At 40.6% G+C, this 21486-nt stretch overlaps 1 protein-coding gene across 1 annotated transcript in view; it reads left to right on the top strand.

Moving 5' to 3' along the window:
- Positions 1-21486, top strand: part of LOC117410028 (butyrophilin subfamily 1 member A1-like) — a 69743-nt gene that overhangs the window by 31226 nt on the left and 17031 nt on the right. The window contains exons 5-11 of the mRNA XM_059018337.1: positions 5189-5470; positions 6405-6512; positions 6616-6642; positions 9089-9115; positions 9451-9480; positions 9623-9649; positions 18520-19083. Of these exons, the coding sequence (XP_058874320.1) occupies positions 5189-5470; positions 6405-6512; positions 6616-6642; positions 9089-9115; positions 9451-9480; positions 9623-9649; positions 18520-19083 (1065 nt within the window). The remainder of the gene's footprint in view (positions 1-5188; positions 5471-6404; positions 6513-6615; positions 6643-9088; positions 9116-9450; positions 9481-9622; positions 9650-18519; positions 19084-21486) is intronic.

The raw sequence follows: 21486 nt of genomic DNA, 5'->3' as shown, positions 1-21486 counted from the left end.
ACCCTCATTGCTTTCAATAATAAACCCTTGCTCCTGTTTAAGATCAACCAATTCTTTTTCCATAGCTAGTTGTTTTCTTGAGTTTTCCTGCACAATGGTTTGCAATTCATTTACCATCTGTCTACTTATTTCCACTGATTGCGCCAACACCCGTATATCTAGATCTCCTGATCGTAAACCCAACGGTGTAGGCAATGGCCTTAAAGGAGGATATTCTTGAGGCGAACAAACACCCTCAGTTTCAAAATCTAGCAAGGACATATCAGCTGTAGGCATTAACTGATCATCACTCAATTAAAAAACATTAGCCATTTTTTTCCCCTCTAAAACAATCGCCCAATTATCAACTCCAATTAATTATATCCCAATTAGTCCAGTACTAATTAGCTCTGTCCCATCTGGGGTGCCACTTATGTAACGGCGTCAAGCTCTGGGGTGCCAGATAGTAATAAATGTCCTATCAAATTATTTAACTTAACCACATTACCAGGACCAGAAAGCCCATTATCCTATTCAAGTCCTATATCAACCAGAGTAAAAGGGGACTAGTAATTAATTGAATGATCAAACAAATTGCTTATGAGGTAAAACATATATATATTTAGATGGCTCCAGCTTTAAGTCCATTTACCCCAAAATAATGAAACCAAATTATAAACAAAATAAAAAAAACAAGTTTTACAGAACAAAGAAACAAAACATGTACAGAACAAAATATTAATTAACCAAACATAAAAATAACAGTTAATTGCTATGGTAGTAACAAACAGTACACAGCAATGAAAAGCTTTTCATCCCTATTGGAAACCTGCTTTAAATACGGTCCTTCCAAGAGACAAACTAACTTTACCATCGTGTTACCAAAGACACCTCTTTAGTAATCAACGCCAGTGGTTGCGGGAATATACCCTGACGAGCCAATTTACACTATTAAACTGCAAGCCGGGTTTCAATAGTCTCAGCAAACACACACACAACGCAATATACATACCCAACAATTAATCAACAAAGCAAAAATTAATTAACAATTTACTAAAATAAAATACAGAAACAAAAAAAACAACAGTATACTATAAAGCAATATTTATAATTATTTACTGGTCAAAACAAAATAAATAAATAGAAGAAAAATAATAAAGTACGGAAAATAACACACGAGTCTGTAATAACACACAAGGATTGGCGGTAATTCTATAGCAGTTCTGATAGACAGAGTAATGTTCATTTAATATGCTGCAAGTCAGTTATATTCGAATTATTTTCTCTTCCTTACAGCGACTGAATTGGATATTGAACCAGTCACAAAAATGTCAATTTTCCCTTTAGCAATCGAAACAACGATGTGGGAATCCTTTCAATGACCTAAAACCAAACTACCCAATTTCAAAACTGTACGACCTGTTCCGCTGGAACAAACAGGTTAGTTAACCTTGTTTGTTCATCTGGCCTCCGGCACGTAGTTTGTTCCAAATACTTGGCAAGTAGTTTAGTTAACGTTTTCCTCATGCAGCCGCTGATAATATAGAACACTTTTTCCTTTTCAAAATTGTTTCGTTCGAACACGCCATCAGTCACAGCACTCAGCTCCAAACTTCCTGATGACATCACACAATGCCTTCCATCCCAGACTGCATAGCAAACAGGAACCGCCAACCTCCATACAGCACCCGTAGTGACCTCCAGCAAGCCTTCTCAACAAGCTAATTGTTCAGCTTTTATACGCAAGTGGCTCTCTGTTAAACGTACAGTATCGATATGTCGTGTTTGCCACACACTCAAAATAAACGGTGCAATGGCCAAACGAACAGACAGATAAAACAGTGGACGAGCAGACAAGTACTGTGCTGGTGCTTCCAGCACGTCGTAGAAATTGTTATTTCTTTCTCTTTTTATTTTCTTCTTCTCCACACCCGTTCCCCACTCGCCAAACACCCAACCCCGAGTGAGTGAAACGTGCATCTATATATACTGTTGTGCCGGGATTCAATTACTAATTAATTATTCACTTGAATCCCAGCATGTGAACTAATTTGTGCAGTCCCGTGCACACAAACTATTACACCAACATTAACACACCACACGCAACACAACACATAACACACAAATGGGCGGGGCACCTTGCCACATACCTTCCCCCTTGTGCACAGCACACATGGCCTCACTGCCCACCTCCCCCCTTAACCCTTAGCGGTCCATTTATTCAGCGCGCATCAGGTCCAATGTATTTTCACACGCTCTGTTTAAAAGTATTTTTGTTCACAGTAAAACCCCTTGTTAGCTGTATTTTTCACATACCTTTTCATAGTCGTGCATACTGATAAATCATCTGATCACTCGTTTTATTACCAAACTCCTCAATAATACGATCCAAGTCATTATTTTATTACTATAACATCTCAAATAGCTCTGCAAATGTCTGTGATATTCTTTGAACGCTGGATGCAGAAGCAGCTATCTTGTTTAAGTCCGTGTTATCTCTGTGGTGCCTGGGCTACGTGTATTGCTCAGATCAGCCCCATTTATTTATTTATTTATTTATTTATTTATTTATTTTCAGCTTCTCTCATCTCCTATCGGTCTCACTCGGCCATTGAATGGTTTTCTCAGCTTTTTCTGGAGAAAAAACGACTAGAGACCCGTGCTTGATGTCTTTTTGATGATGTCGGACCGGAAAGGAATAATTGCAATGTCGGACCTGGTCCGACATAGGACCGCAATGGGTTAAAATCCCAAAAGTTTCGCTTAACCCTTTGCATATTCTGGGGTTGGCCACTCTGGCAGTGGCTGCGGTGGTGCTGACCCTCTTCTCAGCAGCTTCAGCCAGGCTGTTTTCCTCAGTGCTCCCTTCAGCAGCCTATACAGTGGCTGCTGAGAAATGCCAGCATCACATCCTGGCCCTTTCTCTTGTGGTGGAGGTGGGAGCTGCAGATTGTCTTCCTCTGGTGGTGGAAGGAGAGGCAACTCCTGCTGCTCTCCCTCTGGTGGTTGATAGGAGAGACAGCTCCTGCTGCTCTCCCTCTGGCGGTGGAGGCAGAGGCAGTGGAGGAGGGAGTGGCAAGCAGCCTTCCCCTGGCAGCGAAGGTGGGAGCAGCAGGTAGTCTCCCCTTGGTGCTGGAGGTGGGAGCGGCAGGCAGTCTTCCTCTTGGGCTTGGAGCACACTGCCACGTTTTTTTTTTTTTTTTTTTTTTTCTGTTTAGGACTGATTTATAAAGGAACCACAACATAATATGCGCAATTACTGATCGCTTTATTCATAATAAAATATATGGAATACAATTAATGAAACCGCAGTAGATCTTGCAGTTAACACACTACATTTTATTTCTCTGTTTTCAATGATACCTGTCAGCATTAAACAGTTTAAAGGAGAAATACTTTAAAAAATTAAAAGTGGCAAAGCTTAAAGAATGTTGTAATATGTGTAGTCAGCTTCATTCCGTGTGGGACTGCACATCGATTCCAGAAGACTAGTCTCTGAATTCAACACATCGGCGCCGGTCGCTGCAGGTCTGTGACCAAGAACTGTGTCCATTAAGACATATGAAATGTGAAAAGGCTATAAAAGATTGAGGTCAGAAATACAGAGAGGAATTTATTATTATTATTATTATTATTATTATTATTATTATTTATTTCTTAGCAGACACCCTTATCCAGGGCGACTTACAGTCGTAAACAAAAATACATTTCAAGAATCACAGTACAAGTAATAATACAATTAAGAGCAAGATAAATACAATGACTTTGGTTCTAGCAAGTACAAGTATGACAAAATACGATTCAATACAGCAGATAACAGTGTCAGTGATAGTTACATCAGGATGTAATTAAATACAAAATACTACAGATTAAATAACACTTGACAGATTACAGTACTCTAAAGTACAGGATTAAATGCAGTAAAATGGGCAGATAAGAGCAAGTAAAGCGCATTTAAGGAAGGGTGATAAGTGTCCCAGGGGAAAAACAGAGGAGTCTACAGGTGCTTTCTGAAGAGGTGAGTCTTGAGGAGACGCCGGAATGTGGTCAGGGACTGGGCAGTCCTGACATCTGTAGGAAGGTCATTCCACCACTGCGGGGCGAGGGTGGAGAAGGAGCGGGCTCTGGAGGCAGGGGAGCGTAGAGGAGGTAGAGCCAGTCTTCTAGTGCAGGCGGAGCGGAGAGGTCGAGTGGGGGTGTAGGGAGAGATGAGGGTCTGGAGGTAGCTGGGTGCAGTCTGGTCAAGGCATCTGTAGGCTAGTACAAGAGTCTTGAACTGGATGCGAGCGGTGATCGAGAGCCAGTGGAGTGAGCGGAGTAGTGGAGTTGCGTGGGAGAAGTGAGGCAGAGAGAACACCAGGCAGTCAGCGGAGTTCTGGATGAGCTGGAGCGTATGGGTGGCGGACGCAGGGAAGCCAGCCAGGAGGGAGTTGCAGTAGTCCACAGAAATGACATTCATTAAAAGAAGTGGAGTGTCTCAATCTCACGTCTACTGTGAATACTGCCGGACAGACTTCTCTGTGAAACATGGGCTACGTTCCCTCTAAGACTTTCATGTAGTTAGCCAAACTGGAAAAACTTAATTCCGTTTTCTGTGCTCTTAATTAGATTCTGTGTCCTGCATTTCTTGGCCTGACATCCCCACCCAAGCCAGCCTGTTCACATGTATTTTAGATATTGTATCTTTTTTTGTGTTCCCTGAAAAACGGACAAGGGTTGGAACGGGCCAAAATGAAATAATCAGATACGCGCCACATGTGTTTAACCATTGCTGAAGTCAACATTTTATAGGGTTGGATATGTGAGAGCTGACTGTAGTTTGAAATGAATATGTTAAACTTGTCTCAGGGATTAGTACAAGTATGCACACAATGGAAGGAAGGCAGAATTAATTAATTTACATCAAGAACAGTTTACAACTGAACCCTATCAACACTAAATACAGAATACTGTTTTATATGTATCCTGTTTGATGATCTCTCCACCCCTACACTTCAATGTCAAATTGCCATGTTGTGTTTTTAATAACTCTGCACACTACATGTCTGTGTGGCATGAATAGATAGAGCTGCACTACTAACCTGCCTGTACCAGCACATGGCTGTTAAATACTGTCTCTATTCCCTTACAGTCTATCTGTGTGTGTCTCACTGTCTCTATTCCCTGACAGTCTATCTGTGTGTGTCTCACTGTCTCTATTCCCTGACAGCTCTGGGGACCCAGCCCTCAATCTCTATGGACTCTACACAAGGAGAGCAGACCCGGCTGGTGTGCAGATCAGATGGGTGGTACCCTGAACCTGAAGTGATCTGGAGAGACAGGGATGGAAACAATGTGACATCACTGTCCAGCCCAACAGTGCAGAGGGACAGTCATGGGCTCCTCAGTGTCAGCAGCTACGTCAAAATCAAACAGCAGTCCAACGTGTTCTCCTGTCTGGTTAGAAGTAAAATACCCAAACCAGACTGGGAATCCAAACTCCACATATCCAGTGAGTATCACATGTTTGTGGATTGAGCCTGACTGACACTGACCATAGATTACAGTCATCATGATGGGGCATCAACATCTGAATCAAACACATTAACTTATGGACCAGTCAATATCTGAATCAAACACATGAACTAGTGGACCAGTCAATATCTGAATCAAACACATGAACTAGTGGGCCAGTCAATATCTGAATCAAACACATGAACTAGTGGGCCAGTCAATATCTGAATCAAACACATGAACTAGTGGACCAGTCAGTATCTGAATCGAACACATTTGGGGGTGGTGTTGGGCAGTCCTCTATTTTGACTGTCTGCGGTGTTGGGAGGGGTGTGTGGAATGCTCACTATGAGGGGTATGTCTCAGTGTTGGGAGGGGTGTGTGGAATGCTCACTATGAGGGGTGTGGTCAGTGTTGGGAGGGGTGTGTGGAATGCTCACTATGAGGGGGTGTGGTCAGTGTTGGGAGGGGTGTGTGGAATGTTCACTATGAGGGGTGTGTCTCAGTGTTGGGAGGGGTGTGTGGAATGCTCACTATGAGGGGTGTGGTCAGTGTTGGGAGGGGTGTGTGGAATGCTCACTATGAGGGGTGTGGTCAGTGTTGGGAGGGGTGTGTGGAATGCTCACTATGAGGGGTGTGGTCAGTGTTGGGAGGGGTGTGTGGAATGCTCACTATGAGGGGGTGTGGTCAGTGTTGGGAGGGGTGTGTGGAATGCTCACTATGAGGGGTGTGGTCAGTGTTGGGAGGGGTGTGTGGAATGCTCACTATGAGGGGGTGTGGTCAGTGTTGGGAGGGGTGTGTGGAATGCTCACTATGAGGGGGTGTGGTCAGTATTGGGAGGGGTGTGTGGAATGCTCACTATGAGGGGTGTGTCTCAGTGTTGGGAGGGGTGTGTGTGTTCCAGTGTGTTGAGCTGCTGTGTTGTTTTCCAGGTGATTTTTTCCCAGGAGTCTCTGGATGGATGGTGGCTTTCTTCTTGACTTTAGCTCTCAGTATTGCAGCCATTCCTCCGCTGGTGATCCAATGGAGAAGAATGGATGGTATGAACTTTATCATTATCATGAGGCATTTCATATAGCTCTGTGCATTTTAAACATGTCAAACAGGTTTACAATAATATGGACTGTTCTGTTTTTCTTCTAGCCATGGAGAGAAAGCTTGAGCCTATGGGTAAGTAAAGCACTTAATGAATAGATGCTGAAAATTGCTCAGAACCGCCTGGCAATGCATCTCCTGCAGTCCACATTAACAAATAGATAGCTGTCTTATTTAGTCTGTTATTTTGATCTCTGTGCTGCTGATTCAGTTTGAGTCACACTTTGTCATTGTGTTGTTGGTACATTGTTATTGTTTATATACATTACTATTGTTTTTACATTGCTATTGTTTATATACAGCGCCGTGAAAAAGTATTTGCCCCCGTCTGATTTTCTGCATTTTTGCATATTTTTGACACTGAATGTTATCTGATCTTCAACCAAAACCTAATATTAGATAAAAGTGACCCTGAGTGAACAAATAACACAAAATTGATACATATTTCATTTATTTATTAAAGAAAGTTATGCAACACCGAATGCCCCTGTGTGAAAAAGTAATTTGCAGAACTGCTTCAACTCGGTGACGTTTGTGGGTTTTCGAGCATGAACTGCTCGTTTCAGGTCCTGCCACAACATCTCTATGGGGTTTAGGTCTGGACTTTGATTAGGCCATTCCAAAACTTAAAATTTCTTGTTCTTCAACCATTCTGGTGTAGACTTGCTCCTGTGTTTCGGATCATTGTCTTGCTGCATGACCCAGCTGCGCTTCAGCTTCAGCTCATGGACGGATGGCCAGACATTCTCCTGTAGAATTCTCTGATACAGAGCAGAATTCATGGTTCTTTCAATGATGGCAAGGCATCCAGGTCCTGATACAGCAAAGCATCCCCAAACCATGACACTACCACCACCATGCTTGACCGTTGGTATGAGGTTCTTACTGTGGAATGCAGTGTTTGGTTTTCGCCAGACACATAACGGGGCCCATGTCTGCCAAAAAGTTCCACTTTTGACTCATCTGTCCATAGAACATTGTTCCAGAACGCTTGAGGATCATCCAGGTGCTTTTTGGCAAACTTGAGACGAGCATTCATGTTCTTCTTAGTGAGCAATGGTTTCCGCCTTGCTACTCTGCCATGAATCCCATTTTTGCCCAGGGTCTTTCTGATGGTGGAGTCAGGAACACTGACCTTAGCCGAGGCGAGAGAGGCCTGCAGATCCCTGGATGTTGTTCTAGGGTTCCTTGTGACTTCCTGGATGATTTTACGTTTGCTCTTGGAGCGATTTCGGCAGGACGGCCACTCCTGGAAAGATTTACTACTGTCCCAAACTTTCTCCATTTGGACAATATGGCTCTGACTGTGGTTCGGTGGAGTCCCAGAGCCTTAGAAATGGCTTTGTAACCCTTTCCAGACTGATAAGCTTCAACAACCTTTTTCTGGAGGTCGTCAGAATTTCTTTTGATCGTGGCATGATGTGCCTCTAGAACCTGTATGCTGACAACTTCACTCTGATGGTAAGGGCCAAACTCAGTCAGATTTATATTGGGCAGGGCTGGCCCAAATCAGGCCTGGTTGTTAACCAAAGTACTCTAACAGCTGACCCTAATTATCCCTTTAATTGGATTGAGTTAACTAGGGAGGGCAATAACTTTTTCTCATCTGAAGATTGCGTGTTTGATTACCTTGCACACCAAACAAATGAAAGAAGCACCAAACTTTGGTGTCATGTTTTCTCTCAGACTCCCTCTATATACTACTACAACCCACAAACAAATCTGACCAAATTCAATGTTAAAAATGTGCAAAAATGCAGAAAATCAGACGGGGCAAATAGTTTTTTACGGCACTGTACATTGCAATTGTTTATATGCATTGCAATTTTTTTATTTTTACATTGCTATTGTTTATATACATTGTAATTGTCCTTGTATTGTTTTCCAGGACCCCCTTGTAAACGAGACATTGGTCTCAATGGGTACATCTCCTGGTTAAATAAATTAATCTATTAAAATTGAAATTTTAAAAAAGCTGTGGTTTTTTGGACACAAAGGTTTAGGAATATAAATATTTCTTTATGGAGGGATGTTGAAAATTGTAGCAATTTTAGATTTGATGTTTTATGTACTTAAGACAGCAGATTCATTTTTACATGGACATCCTGTTCATTTAACTGGTTGTGTTTTTTATACTGCAGTTTAATCTGTACTGGAGCTGAAATAACCACACACTGTTCTGTTCTGTCTGATTCATTTTAATCTGTACTGGATCTGAAATAACCACACACTGTTCTGTTCTGTCTGATTCATTTTAATCTGTACTGGAGCTGAAATAACCACACACTGTTCTGTTCTGTCTGATTCATTTTAATCTGTACTGGAGCTGAAATAACCACACACTGTTCTGTCTGATTCATTTTAATCTGTACTGGAGCTGAAATACCCACACACTGTTCTGTCTGATTCATTTGAATCTGTACTGGAGCTGAAATAACCACACACTGTTCTGTCTGATTCATTTTAATCTGTACTGGAGCTGAAATAACCACATACTGTTCTGTCTGATTCATTTTTTTAGCTGTTCAACACCTTCGTGAGGAACTTGGTAAGAATTGTTTTTATAACTTTTTTCAGAATTACCATAAAGCTTCATGTCCTATCTGTCTGTGTGCCTGTGTTGGCTTTCTATTCTTCTATCTGTTAGCTTTCTATCATTCTGTCTGTCTAGTGAAATCATGGTTTCAGAATCTCTTCAGAATTGGGCCCACAACTCCATGTGTGCATGCAGACCATCACTACTGGACCTGCTCCAGGATATCTTATGTCAGTTACAGTTAGACTAACTTGCTTGATACAGAGTGATCTATTATTCAGTGGTATTCAAAAGGTGATTTTACACCTCAGTGTTCAGAATGTAATCCAGCTCTCTTCTTTTCACAGAGTCTGTGAAGCGAGAGGTCCTTAAATCAGGTATGTAGAGTGTGTGTAAATCCACAGCCTGACTCACCCCAGCACAGCCCTGCCGGTTAGTGTGTGCTGCACATCTTCTGAACTGTAGAAAGTACAGGAGGAGTGATTGTAAAATAATGCTCTCTTTATTTCTGTGTTCTAGAATGGAAGTGGATCCTCAGCTCAGCAGGTATGTGTCTCTTCAATGGATTCCTTTCACAGTGGAGGGTAAAAGAACAGCGAGGAGCCCCGTCTCACTCACTGTGTTTACATCTATATTTACATTCTGCCCCATTTAAACCTCTGTGCACTCCCAGCTCGGCTAACGCCAGCCTTGTGTGCCTCCCAAAGGAAACACTGAAAAGGAGAGGAGAAAGTGTGTTTAGTTATAATGCCCCAGATTGTGAACTCACTGTGAAGTGAAGATCACATGTAGACACTGCAGGGCTCCATATGTTACACTTTGACATGCATCTAGAGAACTGCTGATCTGATTGTGATGAAACTTGGTACAGACATTCTTTCTACACATTATTAAGAGTGTCCCAATCTGGAGCCTGTCTGCACCTCTCCTCTCATGAGTGTACCCCTCCCTCTATCCTTCTCCTGTTCTCTTCAAAGGGGATGCATATCCCAGGTGATGTCCTATAGGTTGGGATTCTGATTTCAGTTTTTGTACCTCGGCTTTTCTCCTGTCCTTTACGAATTCAGCTGATCCTAGTTGAGCTGTTCGTGTCGCTCAATCACAGCTGAGAAACGGGTTCATATAAAACGATCTCATTAAAAATAAAAAAAGATTCTGTTGAAACAACTAAATGTTCTTTTAAATCGGCCAAGCCTTAATTATTGATTAACAAGCAGAACATATAAACAAGATTGCAACATGTTAAGTGACTATTTTTTATTAAAGGTAGAATGAACAATAAAGTATTTTCTGCTGGACACGCTTTATTACAGTCGTTAAAGGGGAACCCAAATGCAAAAAAATGATCTTCCTTTTCTGATTTGATATAAAAACACAAATATTAGATTTTTTTATGACTGCTTTTTGGGTTACAAATAGCGTTCCAGTAGGTTTCTATCCAACAAGGAAATAGATGGTGAAATCTGACTTGTGATGTCACAGAGTGAACTCGGTGGCTGAAAAGATGGTGAATATTATTGAAAACACGTTGATGAGAAGCTGTGATTTCACTGACTGTACTACCTCAGAAGTTAATGAAAACGATGAGTGTAATGGGGAGGGCAGTGTTCTTGATGACAGCGGGCTCGTTGTTGGTGTGTGTGTGGCATACAGCCATATCAATTTGAGCCGTATGAAACCGAAAGCAACGCATCTGACGAAAGCGAGTCGGACATCGATGAAGGCGATCGCCTACATAACAGATTGGTAAGTTTTATTTGTATTACTACTACCATGTGTATAAACTAACTGCATGCCAATTGATCTGAAGTAATCTGTTTTTATTAAATGTAATTAAATGTTATTAAAAAAACAACTACAGTACATTCAATCCCGGGTGCACTGCTGTTTGCACACTTGAGCAATGTAGCCTATGTCACTGGGTCACATTGCTAGTAAAAAATGCCCAGCTGTATATATTGGTATAAATCTAAGTCGCTTTGGATAAAAGCGTCAGCCAAATTAATATGTGGTTTAAATATCCCACTTCCTTGACACTTGCAGAGGTGACCTACCCTTCCTATTATGATGGATTGCAAAACAAATTATTATTATTATTATTATTATTATTATTATTATTATTATTATTATTATTATTATTTACCTTCATTGTTATTTGTTCGTTAAATGTCTTTCTTTTAAATACTCTTGTTATAGGCTTGGTACTTTTCAACGTTTATTTCTGTTCCCTTTACCTTCCTTTTATAACTGTTAACTAGCATTGTTAATCCATGTCCATTTCTTAATTAAATCAAGGATATCTGGTGATGTCCAAACAATTTCAGGTTTTTTCTACCAAGAACTGACTTAAGGGGCTGAATACTTGTGCAACCAGTATATTTCATTTTGTACATGTTCTTTGCAAGTTTTGCTGACATTTAACCTCCTCATATAACAGTGTTAAATTTAACCATTACAGCTTTGAATAAAAAAAAAAGTTAGTTTGAAAAACTGTTAAGACATTATTTGTAATTCAGCAAAATGTGACATTATTGGTAGGGAGTGAATACTTCTGCAAACCACTGTATATAAAGATAATTGATCGCTTTACTTTCATGGTGAAAAGGTTGCAGTCACTGCAATGCACTCTGCACTGAATCACATATTTTGAGAGAAACACAAATGCTCATTTCGTAAAACAAGTTCTGTCTGGAGACAAACCTCTTTTTAAACTTAGCAGATAATACAAATGCAGAAATAGAAGAAAAAATGGTGTAATTAATGATGCGTTTCCATTAAAATAGTACCTTTTACATTGCAATCAGGTGATACAGTGCGCTGTAACCTGTTACTTTAGAGAGATTAGCCGTGCCACTTTGTTTCTGTGTGTAATTCTTGGAGTGAAAATACCTTCTCACTCGGTGCAATCCATTGAGGTTAAAAAGTAAGCCTAATATACTACAAGTATACTAACGGTATACTAAAACCATAATATTTTGACCCAATATACTTGCAGTATACTACTTTTTTATAAGGGTGTGCTACATTGAAGCTCCTTCTGAATATGATGTTACACACTTATGAAAGATATATAATTTAGAGTCCAACTGTTTTTATTACAACTGTGATAGTCTTCCTGCAGAGAGAGACAAGGAAAGTTATCAGCAAATGTGAAACTTCTTTCTTTTTCTCAGGTGCTCCTGTGGTAACTGCCAGCCAATGGCCACAACAAGAGAAAGTGTTTGCTGCCAGGAACTTGAGAGAACACGTGAAAAATGTGAAGAACTAGACTTTTCCACAGAAATGTATAACCCAACACCCAGACTCCAACCCAGTGTGCCTTAACCATGGTGTATTGGATACTACATTCTACCAATACAGGCAACAATACAACACTGATGATTCAGAAAAAAGACAGGCTGAGTATGTGTTTTAAAAAAATATGTATTACAAATAGTACATTTCATACAATAATTTCTGCTGCTGATGCCATATCATTAAGTAAACTGCATATGGATATAGAACATACTTAAAGTAAAATTAAAAACATCAACCTCTCACTTTTTTATTAAACTAATTATACTCCATTTGCTGTTGCAGGAAATACCACCATTTGGCATATCATCAACTTTGCCGTTGGTGTTGGAGATTTCTTGGCAGAGATGTCCGCAGAGTTATGCCTGCATGTGCGGTCTTAAAAATCAGGGAGACGTTTCCTAGCCCGAATGGCACATATAGAGGATTTCAGTTGTCTTTGGAACAAATATAATTCAATTTTAAAAATAAACAATTTAAAAATAAAACAATTGTTCAGTTCAGTTTCTCCAGAAATGTCCAAAACATGTGTCACAGGTTCTAATGTCCACTTTTAAATAGGCTCTTGTGCTTAAGGATGGCTTGTTCCTTTGATGGTTTTTTTGTACTTATGGCACATTGAAGGTGGCACATCCTTAGATGGACAAACTTTGTTCCCATTTTGGGCCATGGAAAAAACTATCTTTGAACCGGTCAACATACTCTTTAATATAAAAGACTATGTAAATATATTTTTTATCTGTATATAATAGGGACTTGTTACACGAGTCAATGCGCTGGCAACATAAATTGTAGCAACATGTTGCCTGTGACGTCACCGCGGGGGATTTGACCTGTTACACGATACAACTAACAGTTAACTCGCATTCGATACAAATTGCCTTTAATCCAAGCAATATCCAATCATATTTAAGAACTGCGTCACGTGGTTCTGGTTTTCAGGTCATATAGTTTCAAATACCAAGCATCAGTACAACTATTTAGTATTACTGTCATCTTTAAATAATTGAACAACTAATAATTATAATAATAAAGTAGTAACGTTTACAGAATAAAAGCAAATAAACCAAATATGTAAAACCCAATTTAACGTACAGTACTACACGTAGATAACAATGAACGATAATTCTTAATTTCTTTAAATGCTGTAAAATACCTACTGTTATATGCTGTTCCCGTGCCATTAACGCCTAGAATCCCACTGAGTTCAGAGAGTTTTGCCTCTCGTGTTCCTCTTCTAAAATATTGTTCATCCCTCGGATCCCAGAGGAATTTGTGCTCTAAACAGTTCAAACCTTCATTACAAAAAGCAGCATATATATATATATATATATATATATATATATATATCTCAGTCATAATAAAAAACCCTGCCTTTTATGGTTATATTATCACAGTGCTGCGGAGTAACGGTTTAAAAAAGGTAACAAAATAACATAATATGGACATCGGTTTAGCAGAGTTACAGTAGCTACGTTTTTATTCCCCTATTATTATTATTATTATTATTATTATTATTATTATTATTATTGCTGTCTCTTATACAAAGGTATTTTAAATATTAAGAAGGGGAGACCTGAACAAAGGTGCAGTTTGGGGCGTAGTTAACGATAGTTGGACAAAGATTTTAAGTAGTTTTAAAAACTTGTTAAAAGTAACTCTAGTCCCAGCATTGGTTGTTATCAAAATAGTCCACTACCAAAATGACGATGTGTTGACCAACCTTCATAAAACTCTATGAGAAGTATTTCTTTCTCATGAGTCCAGGTAATTGCGGCTTTCGTTTCCATGCCAAGTGTTGTTTTCACTGTAGCAGACAGAATCACGTGACACACACCAGTGCTCTGACTGGATATTGCCTGGAACCTGTTGCTTGGAGTAGGATCGCTGTCCACTCAAGCAATCGCGTTGCCACGCAGTTGCCAGAACGTTGACAATACGTTGTCAGGGCTGTTACATGGGGCAATCCTCACGGGATTTGGTCGCAGGCGATAAAAGTTGCTAGTAAATTGACTCGTGTAACAAGGGCTTTAAGTTGCTCATATCACCATTACATTTTTTTCTAAAAATGTAATGCATTAGAATACATATGAAGCCATTTCAAGAAATATTAACTTTTTTAAATCAGCATCTAGTCAAGGTGTGTCAGACATTTACCACAGAGGTTTACTCCATTAACCCTTTGCGGTCCATTGCAATTATTCCTCACAGGTCCTTTGTCGGACTGGGTCCAACATCATTATAGCAACGCAATAAACGGGTGTTTAGTCGTTTTTTCTCCGGAAAAAGCCGAGAAAACCATTCAATTGCCGAGTGGGAGCGACAGGAGCCGAGACAAGTCGAAAAAAAATAAATAAAAAAAAAGGGTATCTCATGAATAGTCATACATGGTATCAGGTATCAGATAACGGGGCGGTCATAGTAAACAAGCTGGCTGAGTGCGTCAGCGCACAGAGACTATCATGGACATTTGCAGAGCTTTTTTCAGATGTTATAATAATAAAATAATGACTTTGATCGCATTATTGAGGAGTTTGGTGATAAAACGAGTGATCCGGAGATGATCGATCGGTATGTACGACTATTATTATTATTATTATTATTATTTATTTCTTACATAGGTGAACGCTATAGCAAACAAAAGGGTGGGGCGGGGCTGGAGATGCCTAGTGTGTGCTTTGTTGATATGCAGGGCCTTTTAAACCCGTTTGACTGTGAAAAAAAAATACTTTTAAACAGCGCGTATAAAATTAACTGCGCGTGTGAAAATTAATTAGACCTGGCGTGCCTGACGCGCAGTTAATAAATGGACTGCAAAGGGTTAATACTGAAACCACCAATGTAGTTATTCTGACCCTAATGTAGTTTTGAATGGGTCCAAATAAAAAACACTTGCTGTGTGCTCTCCCCTTTTGAATTTAGGGAAATCAATCTTGTAACGTGCTTCTGATTTGGGTAACAGCTTGCTCTTGACTGTGCTTGTTGCAAAAAACAAGGAAAGTCTCCATACGACAACAACCCCCCCCCCCCCCCCCAAAAAAAAAAAGAAAACTACTACATTTCAAACGAGTGATCAAACTCATTTTCTTCAACCTTGTAGTCTGGATCATCACATTCTAGGGATTCAACAGATCTGGTATCATCAGAGTCTGTGTCTGCAATTGAATCATCTTCCTCGGGGTGGTTGGAGGAGTTCACACTGTATTCCAACTGAGACCATTTTTGGTACTTCTGCTTGTTCATTTTGCAACATTTTGCATACCGCATCATTGTCTCAAAAGAGAATATAAAAAATCACTGGTATGTAAATGTTTTTTTTTACATGGACATTTTTTTTTTACCTATTGAATTGACATTGGGGCGTACGCCAATTTCAGCTCCAGCATCAGCTCTCAAACTCATATTCATCTAATCTGTCACCTTCAGTTGTAATTGGAGTAGCTGTGGCATCATAGATTTCCTGTAACACCTGTAAGATATAGCTATATTTATAGAATGTACTATGCTACCCAGCTCCTGGTCCAGGCCCTGGTACTCTCCCGCCTAGACTACTGCAACTCCCTCCTGGCTGGCCTCCCTGCGTCCGCCACCCGTCCGCTCCAGCTCATCCAGAACTCTGCTGCCCGCCTGGTGTTCTCTCTGCCTCGCTTCGCCCACGCTACTCCACTACTCCGCTCGCTCCACTGGCTCCCGATCACCGCTCGCATCCAGTTCAAGACTCTTGTACTAGCCTACAGATGCCTTGACCAGACTGCACCCAGCTACCTCCAGACCCTCATCTCTCCCTACACCCCCACTCGACCTCTCCGCTCCTCCTGCACTAGAAGACTAGCTCTACCTCCGCTACGCTCCCCTGCCTCCAGAGCCCGCTCCTTCTCCACCCTTGCGCCGCAGTGGTGGAATGACCTTCCTACAGATGTCAGGACTGCCCAGTCCCTGACCACATTCCGGCGCCTCCTTAAGACTCACCTCTTCAAACAGCACCTGTAGAACTCCTCTGTTAGTATCCTGGGACACTATCACCCTTCATGTAAATGTGCTTTATTTTGCTTTTATCTGCCCCCTATTTTACTGCATTTAATCCTGTACTTCAGAATACTGTAATCTGCCAAGTGTTTAACCTGTAGTACTTTGTATTTAATCATATCCTGATGTAACTATCACTATTTAATCATATCCTGATGTAACTATCACTATTATCTGCTGTATTATTGAATTGTGGTTTGTCACACTTGTACTTTGCTTGAACAAAAGTTATTGTATTTCTTGCTCTTATTGTATTACTTGTATTGTAACACTTGAAATGTATTTGCTTACGATTGTAAGTCGCCCTGGATAAGGGCGTCTGCTAAGAAATAAATAATAATAATAATAATGTAATCTGTCATACCAGTATCATAAATTAATCTTGTGTGCTGACTGTAGCACAAGCATTTTTAAGTATTTTAATGGCTTATTATTATTATTATTATCAGTTTTAAATACAAATTCGTACTTCTGCTTGTTTCTTTTCTAACGTTTTGCATACAGTATCCTTATCTAATATAATAGTATTAATATATACTCGCCGCGTCTGCTGACAAATATTGTAAATAAACACATAAATATACATAAAGCAAGGGGCAATATGACACTTACTCACCCATTTATTCTCTCTTTCGAAATGCTGATCTTCCATCTGGTAATCATTTCTTTAATTTGGGGGTCAAAGTGAATACTGTGGAAAAACTGGGGTCCAGGTTCTTACTGTCTTCCTCTTCGTGGGTCAAAGAAACGGCAGCTGACACCAGTAAATCTGACGGTGACATAAGCCGGCATACCCGCAGACAAGCCCTCACTGGTATCGAAATCAGACCCGCTCAGCCAGCCGTGTTTGGTCGAGAGGCTCACACATTTATGACGAGAATGTCTTGATTTCACTACCATTGGTCTAATTGTGGGATACACATCGACTCTGTCGAGGCAGGATAGCACAGGACCTAGCAATCGCTGTTGTTTCGTAGCACTGTTCCTCAAAATGGGCCGAGCACAAGTGCAACCATTTTGTCGGCTTCCTCCAGAAGGCTCTCGTTTTCTGGACAAATGCTGTCCACACCCTGGCAACCTTTGGATGCTTTGGCCACTTGTGCAGTTTAAATCTGCCTTCGTTTGTGTTGCTACAACCACCTGCGACACATCGACAGGGCATAATGATAAATTTAATTAACTGTCTCATATGCTGTACACCGCGAAAACCAATGGTAACAGTCAGAACTATGAAAATCGGTTCACTTTGACGTCATCAAGCCGATTGGTCACGGAAATACCCAAGTGTGAAAAATGTACTTTTAACCTAAAAATGAACCATTTCTTAATCCTAAATTTGAAAACTATAAAAGAGTAGTTTGGCATAAAGTTAGGTAGAGGTGTTTGGGTTCCCCTTTTACTGTATTTACATTAATAAAGAGGAGTCACTTCTGCCGTGAAATTAGAAAGCATTTAGAAATACATTATTCCCTTCCTCCATCATCTCCCTCCCTCCCTCCCATCATACCCTTCCTCCCTTCATCATACCCTCTCCATCTTTTCAGTCCTTCCCTCCATCATTACCCTCCCTCCCTGCATGATTATCCTTCCTCCCTCCCTCCCATTACCCTCCCTATATCATATCCTTCCTCCATGATTACCTTCCCTCCATCATTACCCTCCCTCCATCATTACCCTACCTTCCTTCATTATCCTCCTTCCCTTCCATCGTTACCCCCCCCTGCCTCCCTACATTATTCCCTCTCCATACCCACCCTCCCTGCATCATACTTTCCCTCTGTCATCATACCCTCCATCCCTCCCTCATCATACCCTCCCTTCCTCCCTCCATCCATCATTTCCCCTCCCTCCATCTATTCCATCCCTTCTCCATCATTACCCTCCCTCCATGATTACCCTCCTTCCATTACCTTCCCTCACTCCCATCCTTATCCTCCCTCCCTATATCATACTCTCCCTCCATTGTACCCTTCCTCCATCATACCCTCCCTCCATCATACATTCCCTCCCTCCATCATTACCGTCCCTCATACCCTCCCTCCATTTCTCTCCCTCCATCATAATAAAAATAATAATGTCTCCTCTCTGCTCCACAGTTGATGTGACTCTGGACCCTGATACAGCACAGCCCGAGCTCATCCTGTCTGCGGAGGGGAAACGAGTGAGAGAGGGAGAGACACGGGAGGATCTCCCTGACACTCCAGAGAGATTTGATTACTGGCTCTGTGTGCTGGGCAGGGAGAGCTTCACCTCGGGGAGACGCTACTGGCAGGTGCAGGTGGGGGGGAATAGAGACTGGAGATTAGGAGTCAGCAGAGAGTCTGCCCCGAGGAAGGGGGAGTTCAGCATGACCCCCCAGCAGGGTTACTGGACTGTGAGGTGGTGGCGTGGAGGTGGGTTCACTGCTCTCACTGACCCCCAGACCCCCCTCCCCCAGAGCCTGAAGCCCCAGAAGCTGGGGGTGTATCTGGATTATGAGGAAGGGCAGCTCTCCTTTTACAATGTGGAGACCAGATCTCACATCTACACTTTCACTGACATGGAGATCAATCCCAATGAGAAACTCTATCCACTCTTCTGGACTGAGGACAGGAATACAGACCTTGTGCTCAAGTCCTGTGAGAAGATTCTAGACTGGGAATGGATTCTTGCTGCATCAGGTACTGGTTCACTTTACTACTTGTTTGCTAGGGGCTGATATGCTTGTTGATTTATTATTCATTTCTATAACTCCTATCTGTTCCCTTTCAAGCATGAAATGTAACCATTATATAATAGGATATAACCTCTTCTAGCCCGTATTACCGCTCACTTCTATCAAAGATGCTCCTTTAACCCTATGCTGCCTACGGAAAATGTCCATATTTGGTTATGAATATGAACACTTGCTTGTAGCTTTTAAACCGTAAATCAGAAATTAAAACCCAATACACCTACAGAAAGGCATTAAGTAGATCTTTTCAGTAATTTGGTTTATTTTGTTGTGGGGTGATTTTTTTTCCATATGAGCTACTCATCATATTTTTTCTTTGAAAAAAAAAAAAAGTACAAATATTTAAAAAAATTGCAAATGTCAACCTTTTTCCAAGTATTCCATAAAAAACTTAGAGTATACGGTAGCTGCACAATTTCTCAAGGATTTCAAATCTGAAATCAGAATTGAAATATCTTGAACAGTTTCAGAGCTAGATACGGTTTTATAATGTATGGAATCAACCTGTGAAATGGCAAATGCCAGCCAAGCCTAAGACTTGCCAGAAACTTATTGGAAACATTATTACCCTGTTTGAGATATTATTGTTATTGAAATATATAGCTATATTTAAGTATAAAAATGAAGAAACAACACACAATATTTTATTTATTTATTTAAATAGATGCAAATTACAAGGTAAAATAAACTTAGACAAAATTAAGATTTAAGATGTTGATTTTCAAAACTACAATAAATAATAAATCAAGACTCAGTCACAGCCCTCCTCCATCCATCTTCAGGTTTACACACACCTACACAAAACATTAAAATACAAATTAATAATAATAATAATAATAATAATAAACAATTCTCCATCTTTTTTCACACAGAAAAAATAAACTGACAATAAAATAAACTAATAATAAAATACATGGCTGATTTAATAACAACAACCACAACTAAATAGACTCACTGTTTGCACAAACAAAACAAAATATTCATGACTAAATAATACACAAATAAATCATGATAAAATACATGGCTAAATAATAACTAACTTACAGCTAAATCATGCCGCTCTCTCTTCTTTACACACATATACACAAAGTAAAAAAAACACCCTAATAAAATACAAAATAATTACCGAAAGTTTAAATAAATTAGAACAGCTAAATAATAATATTACAGCAGTAACGTTACAGCTAAGAATGATACGTCCTAAAAAAATACAAACAACAAACAAACATATCGAAAGAACAGTCAACATGTACTGCTGATGTAGTTTCGCATCGCACGCAGTATGTCTATTTTCTCCTGAGGAGAAACAACTTAAGTGGGAAAAGAAACTAAAATGAACATGAACAGAAGTGAAACTAACAAATATTTTTATTTCATTTTTGTTATGTGCTAGTACAGTAGTTACTCTTGTTTGGATCTTACGAAGTTAGCCTAGCAAGCAAGCAAGCAAACACACACACACAGACAGACATGACACAGTGATTAATTTTTTATTTTTTTTTAAACCCAACAAATACAAAGTTTTAAAAACAAAATAAGGAAAAAAACAATACGACTATTTTAAGTATTTACCTTTTAGATTATGTGCTGATTTATCAGTCCTGGGATTGTAGAATTGTAGATAAAGAACTTCGAGTCCGCTGTCCACTCAGTCGTAATGGCGCTGTCAGTGAGACTCGTCTTCAAACTCAAAATAATATATGCCACACCCATCCTAGCCTTAAACCAATGGTATAATGACACGACCCGTGGTCATTGCAATGACCCAAACACAAAAAAAACAAGATAGCTGATTGGACGGCTGAGAAATGACCTTTTTGTCATCATGAATTTTTCAATGAAATTAGAGCGCGTCTGCTGGAAAGGGTTAAGAGCCCCGTCTGCGTTGGGTGTCGTCTCCGCCCCAGGAGATAAATACGACTGCACATAGGAATAGGCGCCATATTTTCTTTCAGCCTGCCTGAGGAAGGAGTGAACTCTTGAGTTCAGTCATAAACACGGAGATAACTTGATTTAATTCATTTTTTATCTAATTTCATTTCATGTTTTGAAGTTTAGTTTATTTTTTTTAGTGATGACTCTTCTTAGCTTTAGGTTCTGGTTAAGTCTACTCTGCGGCCGTGTGCGCTGTGTGAAGCCAGCGGCTCTCCCGCCCCGTGTGAAGCCAGCGGCTCTCCCGCCCCGTGTGAAGCCAGCGGCTCTCCCGCCCTGTGTGAAGCCAGCGGCTCTCCCGCCCCGTGTGCCCTGTGTGAAGCCAGCGGCTCTCCCGCCTCGTGTGCCCTGTGTGAAGCCAGCGGCTCTCCTGCCCTGTGTGAAGCCAGCGGCTCTCCCACCCCGTGTGCCCCGTGTG

The sequence above is a fragment of the Acipenser ruthenus genome, chromosome 59 (genome assembly GCF_902713425.1).
Source record: "Acipenser ruthenus chromosome 59, fAciRut3.2 maternal haplotype, whole genome shotgun sequence".
NCBI classification, from domain to species: domain Eukaryota; kingdom Metazoa; phylum Chordata; class Actinopteri; order Acipenseriformes; family Acipenseridae; genus Acipenser; species Acipenser ruthenus.
This window is presented reverse-complemented; position numbering and strand designations above follow the sequence as displayed.